Here is a 23580-nt window from a genome sequence, read left to right as displayed (position 1 = left end):
TTGTCAACGCGGTCGAACAATGTCATTGCGAGAAAAACACGTTTAAAGTTTTATTATCCGATTGTTATTACTTAGAAATAAAAAAATTGACTCACTCGCCGATATTCAGCAATTCCTGGACCATATAAAAGTTCATCTGCGTTCATCATACACATATATATCTCTTTGTTATTTGATATAAATACTATTGTATTAATTATCTAATTAGTAGAGGAGAAGATAATAATATGGCCAGAATAATATGGCTACTCATATCATCTCCATTATTAGCTGACGAATTCTAATAATTATTTATGATATCATTTGTTTAGTAGCCTACTGTTATATAATGATGCTAATATAACAAAACACAACAGTCAACATTTGTTATAAGGCATTTTTATTTTTAAGAATTTCGAAAATTTTTTAAGGTACATTTTAACATTTAATTACACATACTTTCTTATTTTTTTTAAACTTAACCGCATTATCATCCAAATGTATATACACTTAAGTACTTTCTTATTATTTAACTCTTTATTCGGCTGTATATATTTTGAGTTATACAAAATTAAACGATAATATAGGATGTTTTCAATATAGTCATCTGAGTGTGCTAGTAATATGGTCACTTTTTTCGAGATCTTCATATCGACAAAATTTCTCGATAAATCGATTAAAGATAATTTTTTTTAATCCTTTATATGCATTAGGTTCTTTAAATTTAAAGTTATTTTTATTTAACTTTCATTAAAATGTGAATAAAAATCGTTTTGATATAAAAACTTATTTTATATAAATATATATGTTTGTAACAAAATACTGTGACCTTTTTAAACAAAAATAATTTTTTTACATTTATTTTTGTGGTGGCCATATTACCCTCCCTATTTCTCTTTGACCCATTATGCAGTATCGTTACATTTTTATAAATAATATATAATATAATAAATATTTTATAACTTTGAATCTAATGAGGAACACTTTGATAAATATAATCGTAAAATTTCAACTCAAAACATTGATTTTATTAACAAAGTTATTAAATAAAACATAACCAATTCATTTTTGTCACCTTTTAGTATCCCACGTTTGTCAGCATTATGTACTAGCGTCTGTAATGAGAAATAAAAACGATTAAAATCAACATGCATTTTATGCTAATAAAATGTATTGTTATTTGTTATTACCTGACTATAATGGAAAAAGCATCAGCCAATGATTTTTGCGTTGGGGAAGACTATGTGTAAGGCTTTGCGTTCTGCTTTTTCGAAATCTGACATTACTATGTCTGGTGTTATGTTCAGAATATTCGTGACCTTCCTTAATTCATTGAGATTTTGTGGAATCTGTCCAATATTTTTCTTTTTATGACGTTCTATTGATTTTTCCACGTTTGCAATGTTCGTCAAATCTAGTAAATGATCGTATCTAGAAATCAATACACAAATTACGAATTATAAATACAGCAGCTAGTCTTCTTCACAATTAACAATTATATAATTATTTTCTATCTTATTGTTTCTAACTCACTTTGAGTCCTATGCTTTATTTCTCTCGGTGTTTCAAAAGATTGTGATGCTTTTATTTCTTTTTTAATCTCATTTAAATGAAGTGGTTTCTCGTGCACCTCGTGTCCTTTAGTTAATATATATTGAGCATTTACAATTTTTAATCGTGCTAAGCACTGCACATCTTTTTTTTTGCGAAAACAACATTCGTAATACCTACAAAAAAATTATTTACAAACAATTAAATACACCAAATATAATTCAAAGTTCTTCTATGCTGATTGTGTAAATGAGTGCAAAAAAATATTCCCTGCATAAAACATCGGATTCTTCTGCTAATTATTGTTATCAGATTCAGAAGCCATACAAGATTTTATGGTTCTATTCTCAATACCGCACTGAAAAGTATTGGCCCATGATCCAATTTGAGATTTTTGCAAAGCAGAATTTACGATAAAATGTCGTGAATGTGAAACACTACTTTTGAATAAGATATTTTATACAGGATTATCAATAATTTTTATAGAGCTATGTCAAGAATCGAATAAAAATATCAATTATTTCTCATTCATAATATTTTTATGTTCTTTTTGATAAAATTAAAAAATGTGTTATAAAATTTTGTTGCTTTGTCAAAAAAAAAGACACTTATATTTGTTATATCTTTCTATAATGTTACGGCTCTTTATAAGAATTTTAATATTGATTAAATTATATAAATTTATAATAAATTTGTATGTGGTATTCTTTTTGAACTAATTTCGAACCAATCATATGAATTCATAAGGAATTTAAATATTGAATTTTTTTTTAACTTATTTTGACTAAATTGCGTGAATTCATAACAAATTTAAATATGGTACTCTTCTTGAACTCATTTCGAACAGATTACGTAAATTCTTAAAGAATTTAAAAAGGTGAATTCTTTTTGAACTTAAAAGGATCATCTGTGCTATCTGAGATGTTAATTATAGCAACTTTTGTTTATTTATGTAATATAAATATTATAAATAAATGTATTTTAATACCATAAATTAACTTCTTGACCTTTTTTCTTAATCTGCTTATCTTTTCGTCACAGCACTTATGTATTATATCACAGTAGTATTATATTTATGAAGAGCTATTTATCAGCTGTTGAAATAACCTCTAGTTCTTTGTTTTCTCCGATAAGCGCGCTCATATCGCAACGTCAGTAAAGCAATTTTAATCGACCCCGAAATCGAGTCCAGTTTTTCCGGGGAAAACCGCCTGAGTTTAAGCTCCTTCTTATTCCTCCGTGCTACTAGTACTGAAAATCTATAGTTTACGTCACATACACTGTAGAATTTCAGTAGTGGCAGTGAATATCGGAACGCAAATCCTGGGCTATTCGACAGTCGGGAAAATTAATTTGTGCTATCTTCATTGCTCTTCATTACTCTTTGACTGCGTTCTGATATTTACTTACTGCTTTTGGCAAAGCAAATCTGAAATGTCGGAGTGCTCTCTTATTTCATTATATCTTTAGCCTCAGATTTACTTTGCCGAACGCAATCACTGTCAGTACTAAAATCTACAGTATACGTGACGTAACCCAGATAGCACAAAATATTTATGAAATATTTATAAGGAAAAATATTTATGATAAATATTTTGTACATATTTTTATGTCCGAGTTTGTCAGGTATAAAAAAAATTATGATAAACATTTATAAAAATATTTAAAATAAATATTTATACCATTATTATCAAAGAATATAAAAAATATTTCAAGTTCATATACCATAAATATTTTTCAGTACATTTTAAAAATATATTCTATATATTGTTGATAATAATTTTTGTATCATTTCTAAATGATTTATGAAAATAATTATGGTAATTATTTAGTTTAGGAGCTTGTGCTCAAATATCGATGTAATTATGCTTATTCGACGCAGTTTTACCTCAAACGAACGAATCTGGCAGAAAAAATCGTCGCTCTGCCCCGGGAAATGAAAAATTAATCCACATAGGTTAACGACTTGGACGGGGTGGGTGCGCCAGGAAGGCCGCAGGCCCCCCTTGCATCCCCCGTGCGTGCGTGCGTGCGTGCGTGCGTGCGTGCGTGCGTGCGTGTGTGTGTGTGTGTGTGTGTGTGTGTGTGTGTGTGTGTGCAAAGCATTTACTGCCCCACATGGGTTTGCGACTTTCCACGCTAAACAAGTTGCTCGTAAAAATATATATAGACATTTGAAATTCGCGCATTTTTTACATGGCTTGTGCTAGACAGAGCATGCGCTTGTGGCCTGAGGATATGATCGCTGCGCATGCTCAAGTCATTACATTTCGTCGGTATGACAGGTTTCCTAATCTGAATATTCATCAATTTTAACGATTAATATTTCATTTCCCGGAGCAGAGCGACGCTTTTTTCTGCCAGATTCGTTCGTTTGAAGCAAAACTGCGTCGAATAAGCATAATTACATCGATATTTGAGTACAAGCCCCTAAACTAAATAATTACCATAATTATATAATTTTAAAAAAATATTTTTTGAAAATAAATTTGTAAAATATTTATAAATATTTATGATAATATTTTGTGGTATCTGGGAAACTATAGATTTTTTCAGTACTGGCAGTGAATATCGGAACGCAGCCTTTGATACTTCATCGAAGATCCGAAGGATGGAGGGATTTTCCGTGGCTTCTCTCCGGGCGACCCTGCGAAATCAGCGGCAATTTCAGCGCGTGCGCACACGCGTGAGCGGAGCACCTCGCGAGAGATGTTTGGAACGGAATTGCCGCCTTGATGTTCGGAGCACCTGTCAAAAGCATCGTCAACGTGCCATTGCTGATGCTGCTCACGGAATCGGGATCAGCCGACGCGAAGGAAAAGAGTCTCCTGGTAGTTCGCGGCTAATCGTCGTCGGGTCTCGCATCTCTCTTTCTCTCTCTCTCTCTTTCTCAGCTCATCGTCGAGTGCAGACAGACACGCAGTGTCAGTCTCGGAACAGTCGGAACGTCGGTTGCGTGAGGATAATTGTGTGCAACATCGGATTCGCCTGACGGTAAGTAAGCAAGATCTACCTACTTGTTTTTTTCTTATCGCTCAGTCGCGACCTCGCTCGCCGTCGATTCTGCGATATCGGGTTTTCCGTCAATTCTCTTTTTTTTTCGCGCGAAAGGGTGCGGGTCGGAGAGGAGAGGCGTTTTTGTCCCCGGAAAGATCGAACGCGTAGCGTTTGATTTTTACGAACGTGCTCCGAATGTAATAACTAACAGAATTACGACAATAGTGCTGATCCGATTGAACACATCAAGACGCGATAAACGTGCGTCTTATTTTCAATTATCGTGGAATTTCGTTCGACTGTACGAAAAACGCCGTTTCGTGAACGACACAGCACGGTCACGCTCGATCAGCTGATCGTCGCTCGCGCGACCTGGATTTCGACATAACCTGCAAGGCTCATTCGCGCACGCGATGCCCAGGGTCGATCGTATTGATCTTTGGTTGAAATTATTAATCTTCTTGGAACGAGGAGATCAATCGGTGACAACAGAACTTATCGATTTTTAATGTTAAATGTCTTTGCGACTCAAATTAAAATGCTTCTTAGAATTCTTCATATAATTTTGTAGAAATTCTGTATAAAATTTAGAATTTTTCTTAATTTCGCTATTCTTTTAAATGAAATTATATGTTTTTTTACGTAATATAATTTCTCTAATTATTCTGCATATAAAAATATTAGAGAAATCATAATATTTAAAGAAATGTATATTAATTTTAATCAAATAATCACCTTTACTTATTCATATATTTGAAATTTTGTGGGAAATAACAAAAATCTTTTCTATTTATGCAAAGATATGCAATCATAAAAATTTGGAAGTTGACCTACAAAAAATCTTATCTCAGAAATTTATAATAAAAACAAAAAAATAGAACATTAGAATACGTACCATGCATTTCTGCAATATAGAGAAATTTTATCATATTTTGTTTTAATCGTGAAAACCGAAATTCGAATTTGTCAGTCTATAAATTTATTATAACTTGATACAGTAATACTTTACCCTGGATGTGTTCGAGTTGAAAAATGAAAATCAATTCGAAGTTAATTAAGTGATGCCATCGACGCTTCGGTGACTACCAGTCATTTAAACGCAACTTTATTATAAATTAATATCAGCTTTTATTTTATTCCATTAATTTTTAGCAAATATGTAAATTAGTATTATTTATTTATTTATTTGTAATTGTACAGTTATACAAATTACAATTATAAAAATATAAGATTATATCGGGCCAAAATTCCGATATTATTATATATAATTATTTATAATTATTAGTTGATATTTATTATTTATGTCATTAATTATAATTAATCACAATTATTACATTATCCATTGTAATTATTCTAAAAAATAAAATAATGTCCTCATACAACGCGTTTTGACTTATTTTTGAAGAGTGACCCCAAAAATAGGCAAAAAGTCGCCTGTTTTCTGGATCTTGAATTTGGAGCTACATTGTATGCTAAATGAAAGTTTATGATGAAATGTTATTTCCAGAAAAATTTCAAGTTGAGTCCCCTCCTCATATTTGAGAAATGGGGGGTCAAAAGTAAGGCAAAAGGAGGGTTGAAAAACAGGTTTCAGCAAACTCAAATAGAAGATTCCAGTTCGAGTCGGAGGTAAAGATATAGTGGACTTTTCAAACTTTAGCACATTTATATGTACAGATACACATGTATAACGTATAGATGAAAAAAAGTACATAATATTTATTTTCATAATATATTTCTACAGTTTCATAATATATATATATATACATATGTATATACGTAGGCCAAGAAAATCTTATAATAAAATATCCATCGCCATAACTCTTTAAGAAAGCATTTTTCAGAAAAATGTTCCAGATAAAAATTGTGAGGTTTAAGGAGAGGCATTAGACGAGCCATTAGCCATTAGCAGAAATGGATACTTCTACTTTATTCTGTTGTCACTCTTTCAAATCTTTTTTCCCCAATTTAATCATTTCTCAAAACTGAGAAGTGAACTAAACTTGAAATTTTTCTAGGAGTAACGTTTTATCAAAATCTTTTATCTAACACACAATTTGGCTCGAAATTCAAGGTCTAGAAAACAGACGATTTTTGAGGTCAATCTTTTATTACCGTACTGTGTTAATTTTATCTTTAAAATTACTTCATAACAATTATTACTCTTTATTCTATCCCAATCATTGTCCAATAAATTAAAAGGATAGTTACTCAAGAATGTCCGCTGTATTGCAACAAGCTACTACAGAAAAAGATAAGATAACAATAATATAGTAATAATGCCGATAACTTTCCTTTCTCGATAACGCCTTCACGTTTGTCCAAAATGTGGAGATTATAACTCTCAAGTTTTGACAAATAAAATTACGCAGATACAAAAAAATATCTTTGTTTAAAACGGTTCGATTTGTACTCAAGTAGAATAGGAAGTGTTTTATCCACGGTCTTTTCTCTCTCTCTCTCTCTCTCTCTCTCAACGCAAGAATAAGGCTGCATTCCGATATTCACAGTTCTGAAAATCTATGTACGTTATGTATTCCGCAAAACTTTAGCATTCACAGTGAAACATAAAGATAAAGATGAAATTGCCTATATTCTTTTTTCTGCGAATTTAATTTCTTTAACTCGTGTGAATTGCGCGACTTCGTCAGTCTTGTAACACAGTCGCATCTTTATCTTTATGTTTAACATTTTTATCGGTTGAGTATTTTACTTATTATTGTATTGATAATAAATATCAAAACGCAACCTTGTACACAATTTGAACAACAACGATCATTTTCGCACTTAACTTTTCGCGAAGTGCTTTGACTTTTTATCGTAGATTGTTTATCGCAGAAATCTGCGCATCCTCGCGAAAAATATATAAAAATTACCTCCAAGTTAAATTTCCTTTCTTCGTTTGATGGGACAGGAATATGGAATGAATTGCAACTTTTACTGGAGTGTTATTGATTTGGACAACAGTTGAACAGCGTTACGTAAGAGATCAGGACGGTCAGATAGAGGAATGAAAGCAATTTGCGCGGTTGACAATCGACAGATTTCTCCTTGTCCGCGTGCTCATTGTATGTCTTGTATGTCGCTGATAACAATTTCTGTTCGATTGGCGTCAAACATTGATTACATTATTGTAGGATGTCAATGTCCGTCCTGTGCAAACGAGAAACATGAACCCGTGGTCCCACACGCGAATCAATTGACATTGCGGTCTTCCGAGAGAATAGTTTCCCAAGGTGATACCGCAACGTATCAAAATACATAATTAAACAAGGGAAATAGGTTCCGGAAAAGGCGTGAGGGACTGTCAACCGACTGCAATGAGAATTGTCCTTATTCTCTAGCAGAAATGTCGCAGAAATTATCGTAGCCGCGGAATTCTTCCAATATAGAGAATAAACAAAGAATGAAAATAGAAGTTACGCAAATGGAAACGTGAATACATATAGATTGACCATCTGGTTCTTGCCAGGTGCCAAGAAAAGAATATTCCATTTTTATTATCGCGAGGTGAAGACAACGTAGCAAGAAAAATTAATTTTAGATTTGCATTATTTCGTTAAAAAAAATCTGATTGTATCAATAAAAAATCTGATTTAATCAGTTTATTGCAAAATTGGCAAATATTCTTCTAGAAATTAATCTTTCCAGAAATTATCAGATCAGCATCATAATTTCTTTCTGTTAAATATATTAGAATTTTATTTATTATTAATATAATTAAATTTTTAATGCTAAATTTATAATATTTATTACTGGAAAAAATCGGAAAACTTTAGAATTTTTTAACAACTAATTTTTTGTTCTTAACAATAATTAATTTTTATTTTATTTTTAAATTGAAATTTTATCTTTTTTGACAAAAGTTTATTTATTTTTTTGTGATACAAAATTAAGTAACAAACAATAAATATGCGTATCTATCATATATATTCTCTTGTAATTCATGAGTTTTCAGAAAAATAATGATAATAGAAAACACGTCATTCTAAATTGGCATTATATGTTTAATTACCTTTTAAATTCTTTACTTTTGGTGAGTTAGATTTGTGCATTTTGAAGAGATTGTTATATGCTATATTCAGTTTATATTATTTCTTTTTAATATCTTTTTAAATTTAATATTTAAAATTTATAAGTGACTTTTTATTGTAACTGAATGATTAAAGAGAAAGCATTGAAAGATATAATAAAATTATTTTATTTTAAAGGTGTATTTTAAAATTTTCTAATTTTATCTAGAATTTTGAGTAAAATCCCTTGAGGAAAATCCAAGAATTCTGAAGGAGCTATTTTACAAAATTTGAGTAAACATTCCATAAATTTATATTTAATTGTAAGTTAAGGCCTCTTGCCACAGTCATATTGAATTTGTGACATCAGAGGCAAAAATAACACGTTGACAGCCCACTTTTTATTTCCGTGTTATTTGCAAATAAAAATTAATTTTGATAAAATAACATAAAATTGTTTTTATATACTTTCAAAATATAATGAATGTTATCCCTTTTCTCTAATAGTCAATACATAACTATAAATTAAATATAATACGATTTTTGCTTGTCATAAAGACAGGAAAATCTGTTTTTTTATATGTAATTGTTATTATAATGTCTATAAAGCTGGCACAGCCACTTTAGAACAATCGAATAAAGCTTATATAGAAATTTAGTGCTTTTTTGTTGCTAATTAGTTGCTCCATTTCCGATTTTGTTGCTCCAGCCGATTCGGAGAAAATAGAAGCTGTGCCAACTTAAAATTAAAAGTTAGCACAACCAAAAAAAATTTTTTTTTTAAATTAAACAAATGTAGTGGATTCCTTTAGATCTAATTAGTTGCTAATTAGTTGCTAATTAGTTGGTCTATTCCCGAATTTTTTGCTCTATTATTAAAGCCTGAAAACCACTCCCAAAGTTATCCTATAGCAACAAAACGTTCTAAAATTATAAATAACATTTATATCGAATGATAACGGTTTCTCGGTTTTATTGCTTGCAATTTATACCAATTTCGATTTTGTTACTTCACCCCTATTAATTAAAGACCATCCCTTAAAATACTAAACAGCAGGGATGGAGGAGTCAGAAAACCATTTTGACTAATTCTACTAAAATCCCGACTGTTATCAAAGAAGTATTGATCTTTTTCTTGTGTATACAGTACTTGGACAATATTGAGAATAGTAAGAACTTAGTCACTTTAACCTCCCGTATCTCTAAAACTACCCCTATGCTCAATTTAAATTTTTTCTGAGATTAATGTCCCATCATATAGAATTGATTGGCACATAGTTCGATTTGAAATTTGAATGGGAAAAAATGGGTGAAATTTGCCGTAACTTTCATCAGGCCATTTAAGCCGACTTCTAACAGACGCATTGCTAAAACTATTCAGCGATTTATTTCATTTCTAATAAATGGACTGTTTGGAATTCTATGTGATTTATATTTTTCACAGACAAATGTTAATTTTAAAACCCATACTTGTGCGATTCGTAAAACTTCACTTTAGAATGGCACATTTTCACGCAACTATCTCAGAAATAGCAGCAAAAACAATCACAAAATTAATAAAACAATAACTAAACGTATTATCAGTTTTAATATCAAAAACATCATTTTTAGTTTCTTAGCGGATCTATGCTCACGCCTTCAAAATCTGCCTCTGCTTCATAACAGTTCATTGGCCTGTGCCTTCCCGCCTTTCTTTTAAAGGGATGAAGATGGGTCTGTTTTACCGATTAAACACGATTATTGTTTTAGTAAAAAATCTTATTGTTAATTACACAGAATTAAAAATCCTTCTTCACAATTAAAATATACACAATAACGGAGTGTGCTGTACACAAGTTTATATGAAAAACGAACAAAAAAAATGACAGTTTTGTAATCGACTCCTGCGGTTGACTCGTGAAAACATTTGCTGCGTATAAAAGTTTTAGACTTTGTACGTACAAAACAAGCGTGTCTCGCACATTACATTACAAGAAAAAACAATTCTGTGCCTTTAGAAATGAGCTTAGACGCTTCAGTATAATGATTTCTTTTGATGAAAATCTCGTATGTATGATGTGTAAGTGCGCATTCAGAAGAAGTCGATAAGTAGAGTAATATGAAAAAAATTTTTTGGTTCTCGATATAAAATCCAATTCACAGATTGATATTAATATGTGTACTTTAATTCTGGAAAAGAATTTCCAAATCTATAAAAGAAATATATACAAAATCTCATTAATGATGTGCACGAATGACTATACATAGCATACATTATCGACCCCGATCAAGTTTGAGAGGCAGTCCAGCATCTCCTTAAGTGTAAACCATTTTTCTTTTGTGCTCTTTTGTGAACGGTTTACTTTTGTGCCCTTTTGTGAACGGTACTACTTTTATGTCATTTATTTTCCACTTTATACTAATATTTATTCTTATTACTTTATATAAATTTAAGGGGATTCTAATGTCATCTGTTTGACCGATATTTTTTTCATTAAACCAATCTTTTAATTGGCTTTATAGAATATATCGCAAAACTCTTTTACAGAATTAAAGTACATACAAAAACCTAGAGGAATACGGTCGATTTAATATCAAAAACGAAAAAAAATCATTTTTGGTACGTAGAGCTGTCACTTAATGCGTATTCCTTTAGGGATAACATATACAATAGTGTGTAATTCAAACTAAGATTAAAAGTCTAGAAAAAAAATTAGTTTTATGAACTTTTTATAATTGCAAATACAGATAGGTTAGAAAAAGAACAGTCTGAAAAACATTTTATTTACTGTTCTTTTTCTAACCTATCTGTATTTGCAATTATAAAAAGTTCATAAAACTAATTTTTTTTCTAGACTTTTAATCTTAGTTTGAATTACACACTATTGTATATGTTATCCCTAAAGGAATACGCATTAAGTGACAGCTCTACGTACCAAAAATGATTTTTTTTCGTTTTTGATATTAAATCGACCGTATTCCTCTAGGTTTTTGTATGTACTTTAATTCTGTAAAAGAGTTTTGCGATATATTCTATAAAGCCAATTAAAAGATTGGTTTAATGAAAAAAATATCGGTCAAACAGATGACATTAGAATCCCCTTAAATTCATATAAAGTAATAAGAATAAATATTAGTATAAAGTGGAAAATAAATGACATAAAAGTAGTACCGTTCACAAAAGGGCACAAAAGTAAACCGTTCACAAAAGAGCACAAAAGAAAAATGGTTTACACTTAAGGAGATGCTGGACTGCCTCTCAAACTTGATCGGTATAAAATCCAGTTCATATGATAATATTAATACACATTAATTGTGGAAAAAGATTTCCGAATCTGTAAAAGAAATACATACGAAATCTTGTTAATGGTATGCACGAATGACTCTACATTATCAACTCCGATCAAGTTTGACGGGCACTTTAGGATACCCTTAATATTTTTAAAAACTCATAAAAATTAAATTTATTAGTACAGCGTCTCTCTCGAAGCACACTCGTGTCGTTTCGACATCTTGACTGACTATACTAACACGAATATAATTCAAAATACTCCGAGTGCTATCTATAAATATACTGAATCTCAGAAATCGTTAATTAATACACTAATTTTAAACCATTTTTTAACATGAATAGTTTGAAGTTTGAAGAAAAAGAATATTCCAGTTAAAAAATCAAAAAAGTTACAGCACAAGAGATATTTTGCAAAAACTAAAAATAGATCGAAAAAAATGCCTTAACTTCGAAAATTCATCGGGATTACCCTTATATTTTTTCGTTTGATCACACATGTGTTAACTCTTTAATCAAATTCTTACTACATTCTTACTACATTTTAATGAAACTAAACAGAATTTTTGATTAGTATAATTAAATTTAATCTTTTATCAAGTTAGAAAGTTCAACAAACTAGTTAAGTTTGTTAAACTTTCTAACTTGATAAAAGAGTAAATTTAATTATACTAATCAAAAATTCTGTTTAGTTTCATTAAAATGCATTTTACCAAATATATCTTATTCATATAATAAAAAATTTTTCTCAGTGACGGAATATTCCTAAATTTCTATTCTATATATGTAAATGTATCGATGATATTACATTTTACGTAATATTATTGCTAAAATGTTGCTTGCAATTATATCATGTATTGCTATCAGAATTGTGGCAACTGAGTTTGCTTTTGTCGGCAAATTGATGTCTTCATGATATGAGAACTTTTGATAGCAACTTACCAGCAACATGCAACTTTGAAATCATCATTATTTGCTACCATTATCTTGTCATAATTTATAGAATCATACTATGCCGTTAGCAACGCAAGATCAACTTTGATGTTGCTCTTACTGTTAAATTGCTGGAAATCAATATATACATTGTTATATACGTTTTGCTTCAATGCCGATGTATTCGAAATTGTTAAAGATAAATATAAGGCAAATTGCCACATGTGCAAAGTTACTTTCCAATATTGAAAATTCACGAATCTCGGTAGAATTTTGATTGACCCTTTCTAGTTTTATGTTATACATCAATTTTGGGAGGGCCAATTTTATACAGACTCCCCAATGTTAAAAATTGCAAAATTTTTTTTTACAAACGTTTTTCCATTGTTTGTCCATTATTTGCTCACGAATTATTTGTCTCGTTCTTGTGCTAGAAGTTCTAGTGCTTTGAAATAGCGCGCAAAATTAAAATTTCCATATGTACTCGATGCACGTGAATAGCGTGAGTGGAGATACAATCACGATTGGCATGTTTTGCAGTTTTTATTATTTGAGAATAAAGTGAGAATTATCTTGTTAAAGAATAGTCCCAAACCGTACTCTATTATCCACTGTATTTACAAATACCATAACATTAGTACACCGGACATAGAAATCTCTAATGCGTGGAGGCTTATCATTTAAAACACTTCGCGATTATTTTTATATCCACATCACATTCTGCACATTTATTTACACTATTAATTTTTTCCATTCTAGTTGCGATTCTATGTCCATTATTTCAAATTTTCAAAAAACCTAACAGCATAAAAAAAATATTCACTTTAAACAAAATTTCAAGCTCCTTTAGAACATTTTATTTCAAAAATTGAAGTGAACAGGGGGTGGTCTTTTTGACAGAGAACGCTGTGTGCATGTGTGTGTGCATGTGTGCATGTGTGCGTGCGTGTGTGCGTGTAAAAAATCCTGGAAAAGGCATAAACTTTCTAATCTAAAAAATTCTCTAAAAAATTTTTAAATTATACAGACATTCTGAAAAGTTCTAAAATCTGTATAAGAATTCTGAAAAATTATGAAGAATTTTAAGAAACTTCAGAGATTTTTCGCTAGAAATCACATAAATGTCTGCCAGGAAAATGCAATTTGTCCAACAGGCACGTTGCAAAAGTGCTTTATGTGATGAAGTGGCCTTTAAGTTTTGGCACAATATTTTGATTAGCATTTAGCGCGACCTTGCAGTATCACAGTTAACGTTTGTAACTCAACTGACACTACACTGGCAGTGTCACCATCAATTTTGCGGACAAATATACCTTCTCAATTTCAAGGTTTTGCTACTACAAATAAGAATATTTTGTGCATGTTTATATTTATAGAATTATTAAAATAATTATCATTACCATTAGTAGAAAAAAATTATTCTTTTTCTTATCGTCAATTTGGTATTAGTACTGATATAATTTTCCATTAATTCTTTCAATTTCTTTGACAGGTGCGGGATTCTAATTCATATTAGCCATGGCACAAAATAGTCCAGCTGTGAAATCCGCAGAACAGTTCAAGTATGTTTTTTTCTATGAAATCTTACTTGCAAAATGACAATAAATTGTAAAACAACAAATCAAAAAATATCTAAAATTGGAATTGTGCTGATTTAGAAGCGTTATAATTTTATTTTTAAATCTTTTAAATAAAATTATTAAAAAATGGCATAATAAATATATTCCTCTTTTTACAAATCTCTATTTAAAAATATAATAGTTTAATATACTTGTAGAAACTGTATATTGATGTAATATAACGTTACGCGCGTCTATCCTTTTCAGACTTATACCAAAAATTATAAATGGCGGCATTGCCGGAATTATTGGCGTGTCCGTAGTCTTTCCACTCGATTTGGTTAAAACAAGACTACAAAATCAAGTTGTCGGTCCAAGTGGCGAACCCATGTATAAATCAATGCAAGTATTTATTTGAAAATTAATAATTCATAAATAACTTATAATAGCTATATGGTTATGCATCGTTAATCGAAAATAATATTTTAATTATTAAAAAAATGACTGATTTCAAAATATTAATTTGGATATTATTTTTAATCCATTGATAATATGCAAAGAAATTATTATCTCTATTTTATAAACCTTTTTATTTTACTTTTTACGTTTTCTTTAATGTGTGAAATAAATGTATAACCTGATTTTTAAGTGAAAGAGATGAAATCCAAGAAGTACAAAACAAAAGAGATTTATCATAATCAAATGTATACAATTTTTTCCAGGTTTGATTGCTTTAAAAAGACATACAAAGCAGAAGGTTACTTTGGAATGTATAAAGGATCTGCTGTAAATATATTGTTAATTACACCCGAGAAAGCAATTAAACTTACTGCCAATGATACATTTAGACATTATTTGTCTCTCGGACCCGGGTATGTTGCAAACAATATATCATATAATTTTTTCACATTATATTGAAAGTATAAGCTTGTGACGTGTGCTTTTTCTCCCGCTCTCTGTATGTAACATTGCTAGAACAAAAGCTAACCCACAAGAGGTGAGCATGGGAGTTGTTTAGTCGCACTGTGTATACTGTCAAAATGTTTCTAGATTAGGAAGATTGCCCTTATGTATCCATGATGATGTAATATTCGTATTAGTAAATTTATTTCCTCAAATAGATTCTCTTTATAGATTTATAATTTCAAATAAATTTAAATCTCTTTCGCGTTCCCTATGTAATACTTAACAATATATTCTTTTATTTTTTAAACGTATAACTTCTTTTCTTTTTCTTATATGTGCCATCTTTTGTTTTCATTGAAAGTCCTAATTATCCGTGTTTAACAATTATTTTTTTTATTGTATTTAATATTTGTGTATTTTAAAGGGATTTATTCAAAGTTTATGGCAAATGGATTAGCATGAAATATATTTCGGATGATAAAATTTCCTTTGGATTAATGATGTAAAATTTGTAGAACGGGCTTTCCAATTAACTGTGTTAAATAAAATTAACATCAATTCTTTGGCTAAATTTATATAATAAAGGGAAAACGTTTATTAAATTGCGTCATTATAATAAATCGTGATGACGCAAGCATTTGCAAACTGTTACAAACATGATAATCAACATTGCATTAATTTTTTAAATTAAATTAATTCGTTAAATTAATAACTCCTGTTTTTAATTAATAAAGTGTAAACAAGTATTTGCGAAGCCATAGCAGGTTTAAATTACGTTAATAGCAAAGTGAGAAGCCACGCAGTATTGATTAGGTTAAATTGCATGCACCAAGTAGAACATAGATACAAAAATTATTTGACTAAAAGTTTAAAAAGTTATATATTTTTAATTTTTTAAATAAAAAGTATGTATTTTAAATATATTATATTTCTTTTTTAACATATTAAATTTGTATTTATTCTCTTCTATTGCTTTAATAGATTTTATGTATTATCTAAAGGCGAAAAATGTTATCACCAAAAGCATTAGCTACCGAAATTTAATTATATCATTTATCTCAATTAAAAAATGTAACAAAATAACAATATGTATAATTTTTCAAGTAAAATATAATTGGAAAGCCCCAAAAATTAGTATGTAGTGCTGTATCATTTGATCAGCAGAGCATCATAGTATTTTATTTAATATGCCCTAGAATATACTTATCCTTGTTGCTAATCATTATTATTTTGATTTGTTTCAATAACTGCTTGCAATTAACATTGACACTGTCTTTCCAAATTAGTTACACATAAAGTACATATTTGTTTAATATACCAAAGAGTTATCAGTAACTAGAAAAGAATAGTTTTTTTATTACCGTGAGTGAGATTGAAAACAGTTGGCTAACATTCAATATTCAATACACGAATTAAAATTTATTGATGTGCAAGAATAAGCCAACGGTATTGCATTTTTCTTGTATTTTTTTGTTTGAATTTTAAGTTTATAATATATCCTCAAATATATTCAAATGTATATTCTGCTGATACAGTTTACAGAATTATTGCCTATACATTTTTCTATGAAATTAATTTCTTTAGTAAAAATAAATTTTTATTAATATTATAATATTAAACTTTCTTTCTGAATTTTTTAGTTTAATTATTAATAAATTTTAAGATGATGAGCACGGTTTGCTCTATACAGCTTGAAAAAAGTGAGGAAATGAAGTTGAGCTCGCGCTATTATGCCAAAATCTCATTGTCACAAAGCGTATTGAAATATATTATTCTGTAATTCTAGACAACTGACGCTACCTGTTTGAATGTAATTTCCGAGTTAAATGACCTGGTAAACGATGCGAGCAACCGTAACTAGCTAACCGACTTGCAAGCAATCGACGAGAGCAGGGTAATTTTTGCTTTCCCCTTTTCTTCCTTACTTTTTTTAGAATGATCCAAGAATGATAATATATCAAAAAATGTACAAACTTAATCAGAAACAATCCGATAAAGTTACTAGTTAATCTCTTAAATATCAGCTAGTACTTACTGTATCTTAATTTTCTATTTTCTTTTAGTTTACAATTATAAGTCGTAGCCTATCTTGTTTCTTTTATTTATTTACTTTCTGATATACTGAATAATTTTATAATTATTTGTGAAATGCTTAGAGTATTATCACGTTATGCTGTTAGAATTACAAATAAATTGCAGATCATGAAGTTAACAGTTTGCTTTATTTACGTTCCTTGCCAATCTATTTTGATGCTCTGCAGTCTGTTAAGGTGTTTGACAAATATTGCTTATCATGCCACTAGCATTGAATGACTTCCCTTGTACCAAGACTGGCACTCTCTGATAATTCGGAAAGATGACAATGAATTGGAATTTCAGATAATCACATTTTATTCTCAAAAACTTTGAAATCAATTTTTTATGTTCCACAAACGTTAAAAATGTTACGATTATGTTACATGATTGAACGACTGAGATGATAATCAAAAATCAGTTTTAAAACAATGGATTGATGGAATGTACTTGCTTGTTTAATTAGGAAAGTTGATCTCGGTAAAGCTTATCTGCTTGTTAAACATATTAATCGATTACGAAGAACATTTTTGATGTGATGAATTTTTCAAGACACATAACACTTTTTCCCTCGATTTTTCGAAGACCGGTCAGTTATGTGCCAGTTTTGTCTCATGTACTGAGATTTTTTTTTTAACGCCGTGATCCTAGGACTGTCTTAATCTCTGTTGTCCAGACAACAATTGCCAATAGAACGTGAAATGCTCGCCGGTGGCTTGGCGGGAGCATGCCAAATAATTGTTACCACTCCGATGGAACTTCTTAAAATACAAATGCAAGATGCTGGCAGAGTGGCCATGGCAGCTAAGGAAGGTAACGAAAGAAAGTACTCAATAACTTCTCAAGGTTCCTCTAGCGATTGGTCGAATGCAGCGAAATTTTTATTCATGGTTTGCGGCTATTGCGTGCGATATCTACGTCTTTTTATCATTATTACATTACTAATAACTTTGTAACTTCAAACAACAGTCTTGCACTTCTTATTTATTGTATCTTTTATTGTATTAATTGCCATGGCCGACTGTATATTTTAGAAATTTACATATATGTGTACAATATTAAGGTAAAAATGTTGTGTAAATTAATATATAATTACTGTTATAAGATTAAATTTAATAATTGTTAATTAAAATTTATTTAATTAATTATTATTTATATTAAATGATAATTATGAAGTTTTATTTGTCGGTATGGAAATAATTATAAAATTTTATTTTTCGATATGGAAATAATGACGATAGCAAATAAAAATCAGAGATAATTAATTGATACGATTCGCTCAGTATTTACAAAGGGCCTCTAAAACACAGAAACATCTGCACTGTTTCAGAATTATTACGCTTGTTTATGCTTTTAGCAATAAATTGCATAACGCATTACTGTTGCAGCGGGTAAAGCAGTGCCAAAGGTATCCGCTTGGTCGTTAACAGTGAATTTACTTAAGAAACGAGGTATACTGGGGCTATACCAAGGAACTGGAGCCACAGCACTCAGAGACGTCACATTTTCCGTTATTTACTTCCCTCTGTTCGCTAGACTAAATGATCTTGGGCCAAAACGAGAAGATGGTTTATGTGAGTATCAATGTAGTTACCAGGATATTTAGTATAGAAAAAGGTACTATAGAAAAAACCCAGAATTTTCATGAAATTTAGCCTGTTTAAGGGGATCCAGGAGTGCCTTTGAAATTTGATCGAGGTCGATAAGGTAGAGTCATTCGTGCACATCATTAATGAGATTTTATATGTATTTCTTGTATAGATTTAGAAATCCTTTTCCAGAATTAAAGTACACATATTAATATTAATCTATAAATTGGATTTTATATTGAAAACGAAAAAAATTTTTCTTATATTGCTCTACTTATCGACTTTTTACGTGTACATAACCCAAATTTTCGTTTTTTTATTTTCCAATTTGCGGAATGCGAATCTTTTTTTCTAGGATTCTAATCTTATTTCTAATTGCACGATATTATTCCTGAGAGTTTTTTCTAGGGGGCGACGTGATTATTTTATACATATAAACTATAGATTTTTTGTATGAAGCAAATATTGTCGTTAGGTGACTAATAAATAACAATTTTTTTTTATTTATCAGAACAAATCGTACGTCGCCCCCTTCATTTTTGTGCGTACTTTAATCCTGTAAAAGGATTTTGCATTCTGTTACTCCAATTCGAAAATCCAAGTTCCCCAAAAAATGTCGGTAACTCTGTCACTCCCGGATCCCCTTAAGGCTCTAATGATAAATTATCAAATTTTAACGAAGAAAAAGCCAATAAGCCATTACAGAGTTTTTGTGTAGAAATTATAGTCGAAATATTGTCTCTAGATGTATAACAAAATAATAAAGTAAAATATTTTGTTATATATCTAGAGGCAACATAATTTCTACACAAAGACCCTATAGCGGATCATTGGCTTCTTTTTTATTAAAATTTAATAATTTTTTTCCCCTAAAAAATGCCGAGTCACATGAGAATATATGCTATATTTATTGTTTAATCGAGTTTGCATTATAATAAAATAATTAAAGAAAAAAATTTACTTTTAACTTTTGTTTAAAAAAAATTCTCACAAAAACAAAGTGGAATGTCAGTATTAATTCTCTTTCTCTACTAAAATAAATTTATTTCAAATTCTTTAATCTTCCCTAGAATTTTGAACAAAATTTCTGGAAAATTTGGGAAGTCTTTCACAAGTTAAATAAACACCCTTACGTTATCGTATACGATTAATCTTAACAAAGATATATCAAATAATATCGTTCATTAGCCGTCTTCTGGTGTTCATTCCTTGCCGGATGCGCTGCCGGCTCGACAGCCGCATTAATGGTAAATCCATTCGACGTAATCAAAACTAGACTACAAGTTATCAAAAAAGCACCTGGTGATCCAACGTACAACGGAGTAGTAGACTGTATATTGTAAGTCTCTCGGAATTAAATATCTGCTTATTCAGTCATGAATTTAAACTTAAATCTCAAAGAAGTTCTCCTGTCTTTTTACATAATATTAAAATTGATTAAATGTTGAGAATAAATTTATGATTAATATATAGATATTTTCATTTAAAAAAATTGTTTTATTGTATAATTTTTTAAAATAACTTTTTAAAATAAAGTTAAGAGTTTTATAGAAAAAAGAGTTTTAAGTAATTTAATTTAAAAGTTAAATTAAATTCAATTTTAAAAAATTTAAGTTAAAGAAATTTTTTTGAGATATTTTAAAATGAAAAAATTAAACATACATTTTCTCGCATTATTTTTGTGACATGTAATAGATGATAGATTATATAATTTTCTTTAAACATATCACATATAAAAATGTAACAACGTCACTTTTTACTATATTTAAATTATAATATTATTATAAGTATTTGTTTCTTTTTTAACTTTTGCCACATCAATGCTCATTAATATAGAAAGAAAAAAATTTTAAGTACTTTTTTATTATTTAAATATTGTTCATTATTTATTATTTTGAAGATAGTGCTGCCAAAAGTTCTTGGGTTAAAAGATATGTACGAAAAATAATTCTTTTCCACCTTTTTTGAACTGGAGAACTACCTTAAACTTTAAATATGATATTATATTAGCAGAAAAAAAAACATTTTTGTTTTAAGAACATTTTTTTTTAATATTAGATATATTTAAATGAGTTTATATATATAGTTAATTAAATTATATAACATTAGACATAACTTGCTTATACAAAAATTTTTTATAATTTTATCAAGAAAAAATACAAAATATTCTTATTTTGTATTTTTTCTTGATATTATTCAATTATATAAAAAATGACAATATCTTCAGACCAAGAATTAACATTTTTTAATATTTTTAAAAATATTTTTTTATAAAAACAATCATATTTGCTTTGTAGATAATTATTATAATGTTAAAATAAAAATACAATATTTTGCTAAAATTTAACATTAAATTCTCTTAAGAAGATTAAATTATTTTCATCATTGTTTCAAACAATATAATTTTTTGCTTATACATATATAAAAAACGATTGTTAAATAGAATATATAGTTTTAATTTAATACTGTTTTTTTTTGTATGAATTTATGTACGTTTAGATTTTAAATTACGGAAGTGCAACATTTTACAATAATTACTTTCGGCTTGTAGGAAGACATTTAAGAACGAAGGACCGAGGGCGTTCTTCAAAGGCGGCGCTTGCCGAATGATAGTCATAGCGCCGTTGTTCGGAATTGCACAAACCGTTTATTATCTCGGCGTGGCTGAATGGTTGCTGGGATTGAAGTGAAATCGCCATATCGCCGATTACTTGCCGTTCAAAAGCTCTGGGAAACTGACAATAATCATTGTAGATCGTAGTTGTATTTTTGCTTGAACTTTTTGCTCTTTGTCGCAATAAGGATGTTGCTGTTAAATGAATAGGATCTCATGTGATCGCTTATACATATATGAAAGAAAGTTAAAATTGGAATTGTAATTCTCGCAGGTCGCGAATTATATAACAAAATCGATATATAATTGAATGAAACTATATGATGTATAACAGATCATATATATATATATGATATATGATCCTATCTTTTATGTCCATATCCGTGAAGTGCATTAAAACTATAAATCAAATACAACGGAATCAATGTACGTTCGTCTTTAACACATTGTGTGTTCTTGCAACGTAGAATTATATCGCTGCGTTGATGGATGTATTAAAAACATCGAAACGTTAAGACACCATCATAAAAGGAATCATAGATACTTCGCAGCTGTACCAATTACGTGTTATTTAATATTTAGGTCGTACATGCATTTTTCCATATAGTAATAGCGCTTCTCTTCATCTCTTCCTCATGTTTTATAGATTCTATTAATTATATGAGAGATCCTGTCCACGAATTAAATGTCGTTAAAAGACATATGTACGTATGTCAGGATCTTTATTGTTACATCTACCAGACTAGCCAATTATAGTCAATTATACAAATACATTAAAGACATTAAGAAGATTCAACGTGATATTTTTTAAATAGTTTTTGTTATAATAGATAATGCATAATAGAATATTTTGGCATAATAGAATATTTTGTTAAAGCTCCACATTCGTTATCTAATTTTCTTAATTTTTACCTTGTGTCAACACTAAGCAATCTTTACGGCCATATGTAATATAAGTAAAAATATTACAGAATCTTTAAAACAAATGCTGTGTGCTTCTTTTTAATAATTTCTGTTCCTCCTTTATTTTTTTTTCCACTTTTTGATACTTATCGTTCATTAATTCCGGCAGCAATTTCTTCGGCTTCAAGAACGTCGATCTAAAAAAAGCTGTTTAATACAAATGCAGATGCGTTAAGATGAAACATATAAAATATACATATCTGTTTTTTGATAATATAATTTTTTAAAAACAATTCGGTTCTTTTTAATTTTAAGAAAGAGAAGGATTAAAAAGTAATAGCGAAAGTTTATGTGTGCATTTGAAATTGAGAATAATACGCGGAGTGTGAGGTAAAGATATAAATTAAAATAAATTGTGTTAAGCTTCAAACATTTATTAAACATGTAGGAATTATCATACATGTTTTGTTTCGTACACTCATTTCGTTCAGTCCTTTATTTAAAAAAAGCAAAATTTATGTTGTCTATTTCTGCTAGAGTTCTGTTTCTTCTCGCAAATTGTCTTGGATCATCACATTGGTTGTTATACAATAAATCCTATAACCTTGCGTGCTACGATAGCACGAAAGAGACGAATTACATACAATACGTTTATTAAATTTAATGAATGATAAATTGCGTCAATAGTAAATTAAACTTATAATTACTTAATGCTACTCTTTTTCGTTTAACAGCATGTGTATATGTGTGTAACGTTCTTTGTCGCACTTCGTTAACAACAATATAATTTGTTTACGCCTTAATTTGTAATACAAGAATATATTGGTATACGATGACACAGATTATTTTTGTGATCTAATAATACTAATTAATATAAATTCTTTACGATACTTCACCCTATTTCTAAGAAGACCATTTGGTTTACTATTAATGACGTATAATACGGTTATAATAAATAACCACGAGCGTGTCCGTCTAAAAAAAAAATTTCTCGAGAAAAACTATTATCTCCAAATATTTTAAGGTAAATATGCGTAATATAAAATTCGTATACACATTATACAATTTCCTTTTTTCACAGTTTTAAATCATTTACGGAGATATAAGAATTATAATTTCTTATATTTATTTCATTTATTTTACTTTATTAATTATATTTTTTATAATAATATTGATGATAAGATAATAATAATAT

The 23580-nt window shown here is 29.3% G+C and overlaps 1 protein-coding gene and 1 long non-coding RNA gene across 2 annotated transcripts; one reads left to right on the top strand and one right to left on the bottom strand.

Moving 5' to 3' along the window:
- Positions 1-487: 487 nt before the first annotated feature.
- On the bottom strand, positions 488-3118 carry LOC114254152. Its single transcript, XR_004964837.1, has 4 exons — positions 2519-3118; positions 1513-1706; positions 1170-1410; positions 488-1094 (listed from the first exon to the last, which is right to left on the bottom strand). It is a non-coding gene; the product is annotated as an uncharacterized LOC114254152 (long non-coding RNA).
- A 1082-nt stretch (positions 3119-4200) lies between these two features.
- On the top strand, positions 4201-23188 carry LOC105832525 (mitochondrial glutamate carrier 1). Its single transcript, XM_012673562.3, has 8 exons — positions 4201-4524; positions 14234-14303; positions 14568-14702; positions 15023-15172; positions 17956-18092; positions 18668-18853; positions 20057-20207; positions 21420-23188. Exons 2-8 carry the CDS (start codon positions 14260-14262, stop codon positions 21556-21558), a joined length of 942 nt encoding a protein of 313 aa, XP_012529016.1. The 5' UTR covers positions 4201-4524; positions 14234-14259; the 3' UTR covers positions 21559-23188.
- The last annotated feature ends 392 nt before the right edge of the window (positions 23189-23580 follow it).

Source organism: Monomorium pharaonis, chromosome 10 (genome assembly GCF_013373865.1).
Source record: "Monomorium pharaonis isolate MP-MQ-018 chromosome 10, ASM1337386v2, whole genome shotgun sequence".
NCBI classification, from domain to species: domain Eukaryota; kingdom Metazoa; phylum Arthropoda; class Insecta; order Hymenoptera; family Formicidae; genus Monomorium; species Monomorium pharaonis.
The sequence above is the reverse complement of the archived record's forward strand: the minus strand, read 5'-3'. Positions and strand labels throughout refer to the sequence as shown.

Bases quoted from the DNA above. Each gene is read 5' to 3' on its own strand.
- LOC105832525 (XM_012673562.3), top strand. From the start codon at position 14,260: ATGGCACAAAATAGTCCAGCTGTGAAATCCGCAGAACAGTTCAA. The intron at 14,703-15,022 runs GCAAGTATTTAT...AATTTTTTCCAG, and splicing joins GAACCCATGTATAAATCAAT to GTTTGATTGCTTTAAAAAGA. The intron at 15,173-17,955 runs GTATGTTGCAAA...TCTGTTGTCCAG, and splicing joins TATTTGTCTCTCGGACCCGG to ACAACAATTGCCAATAGAAC.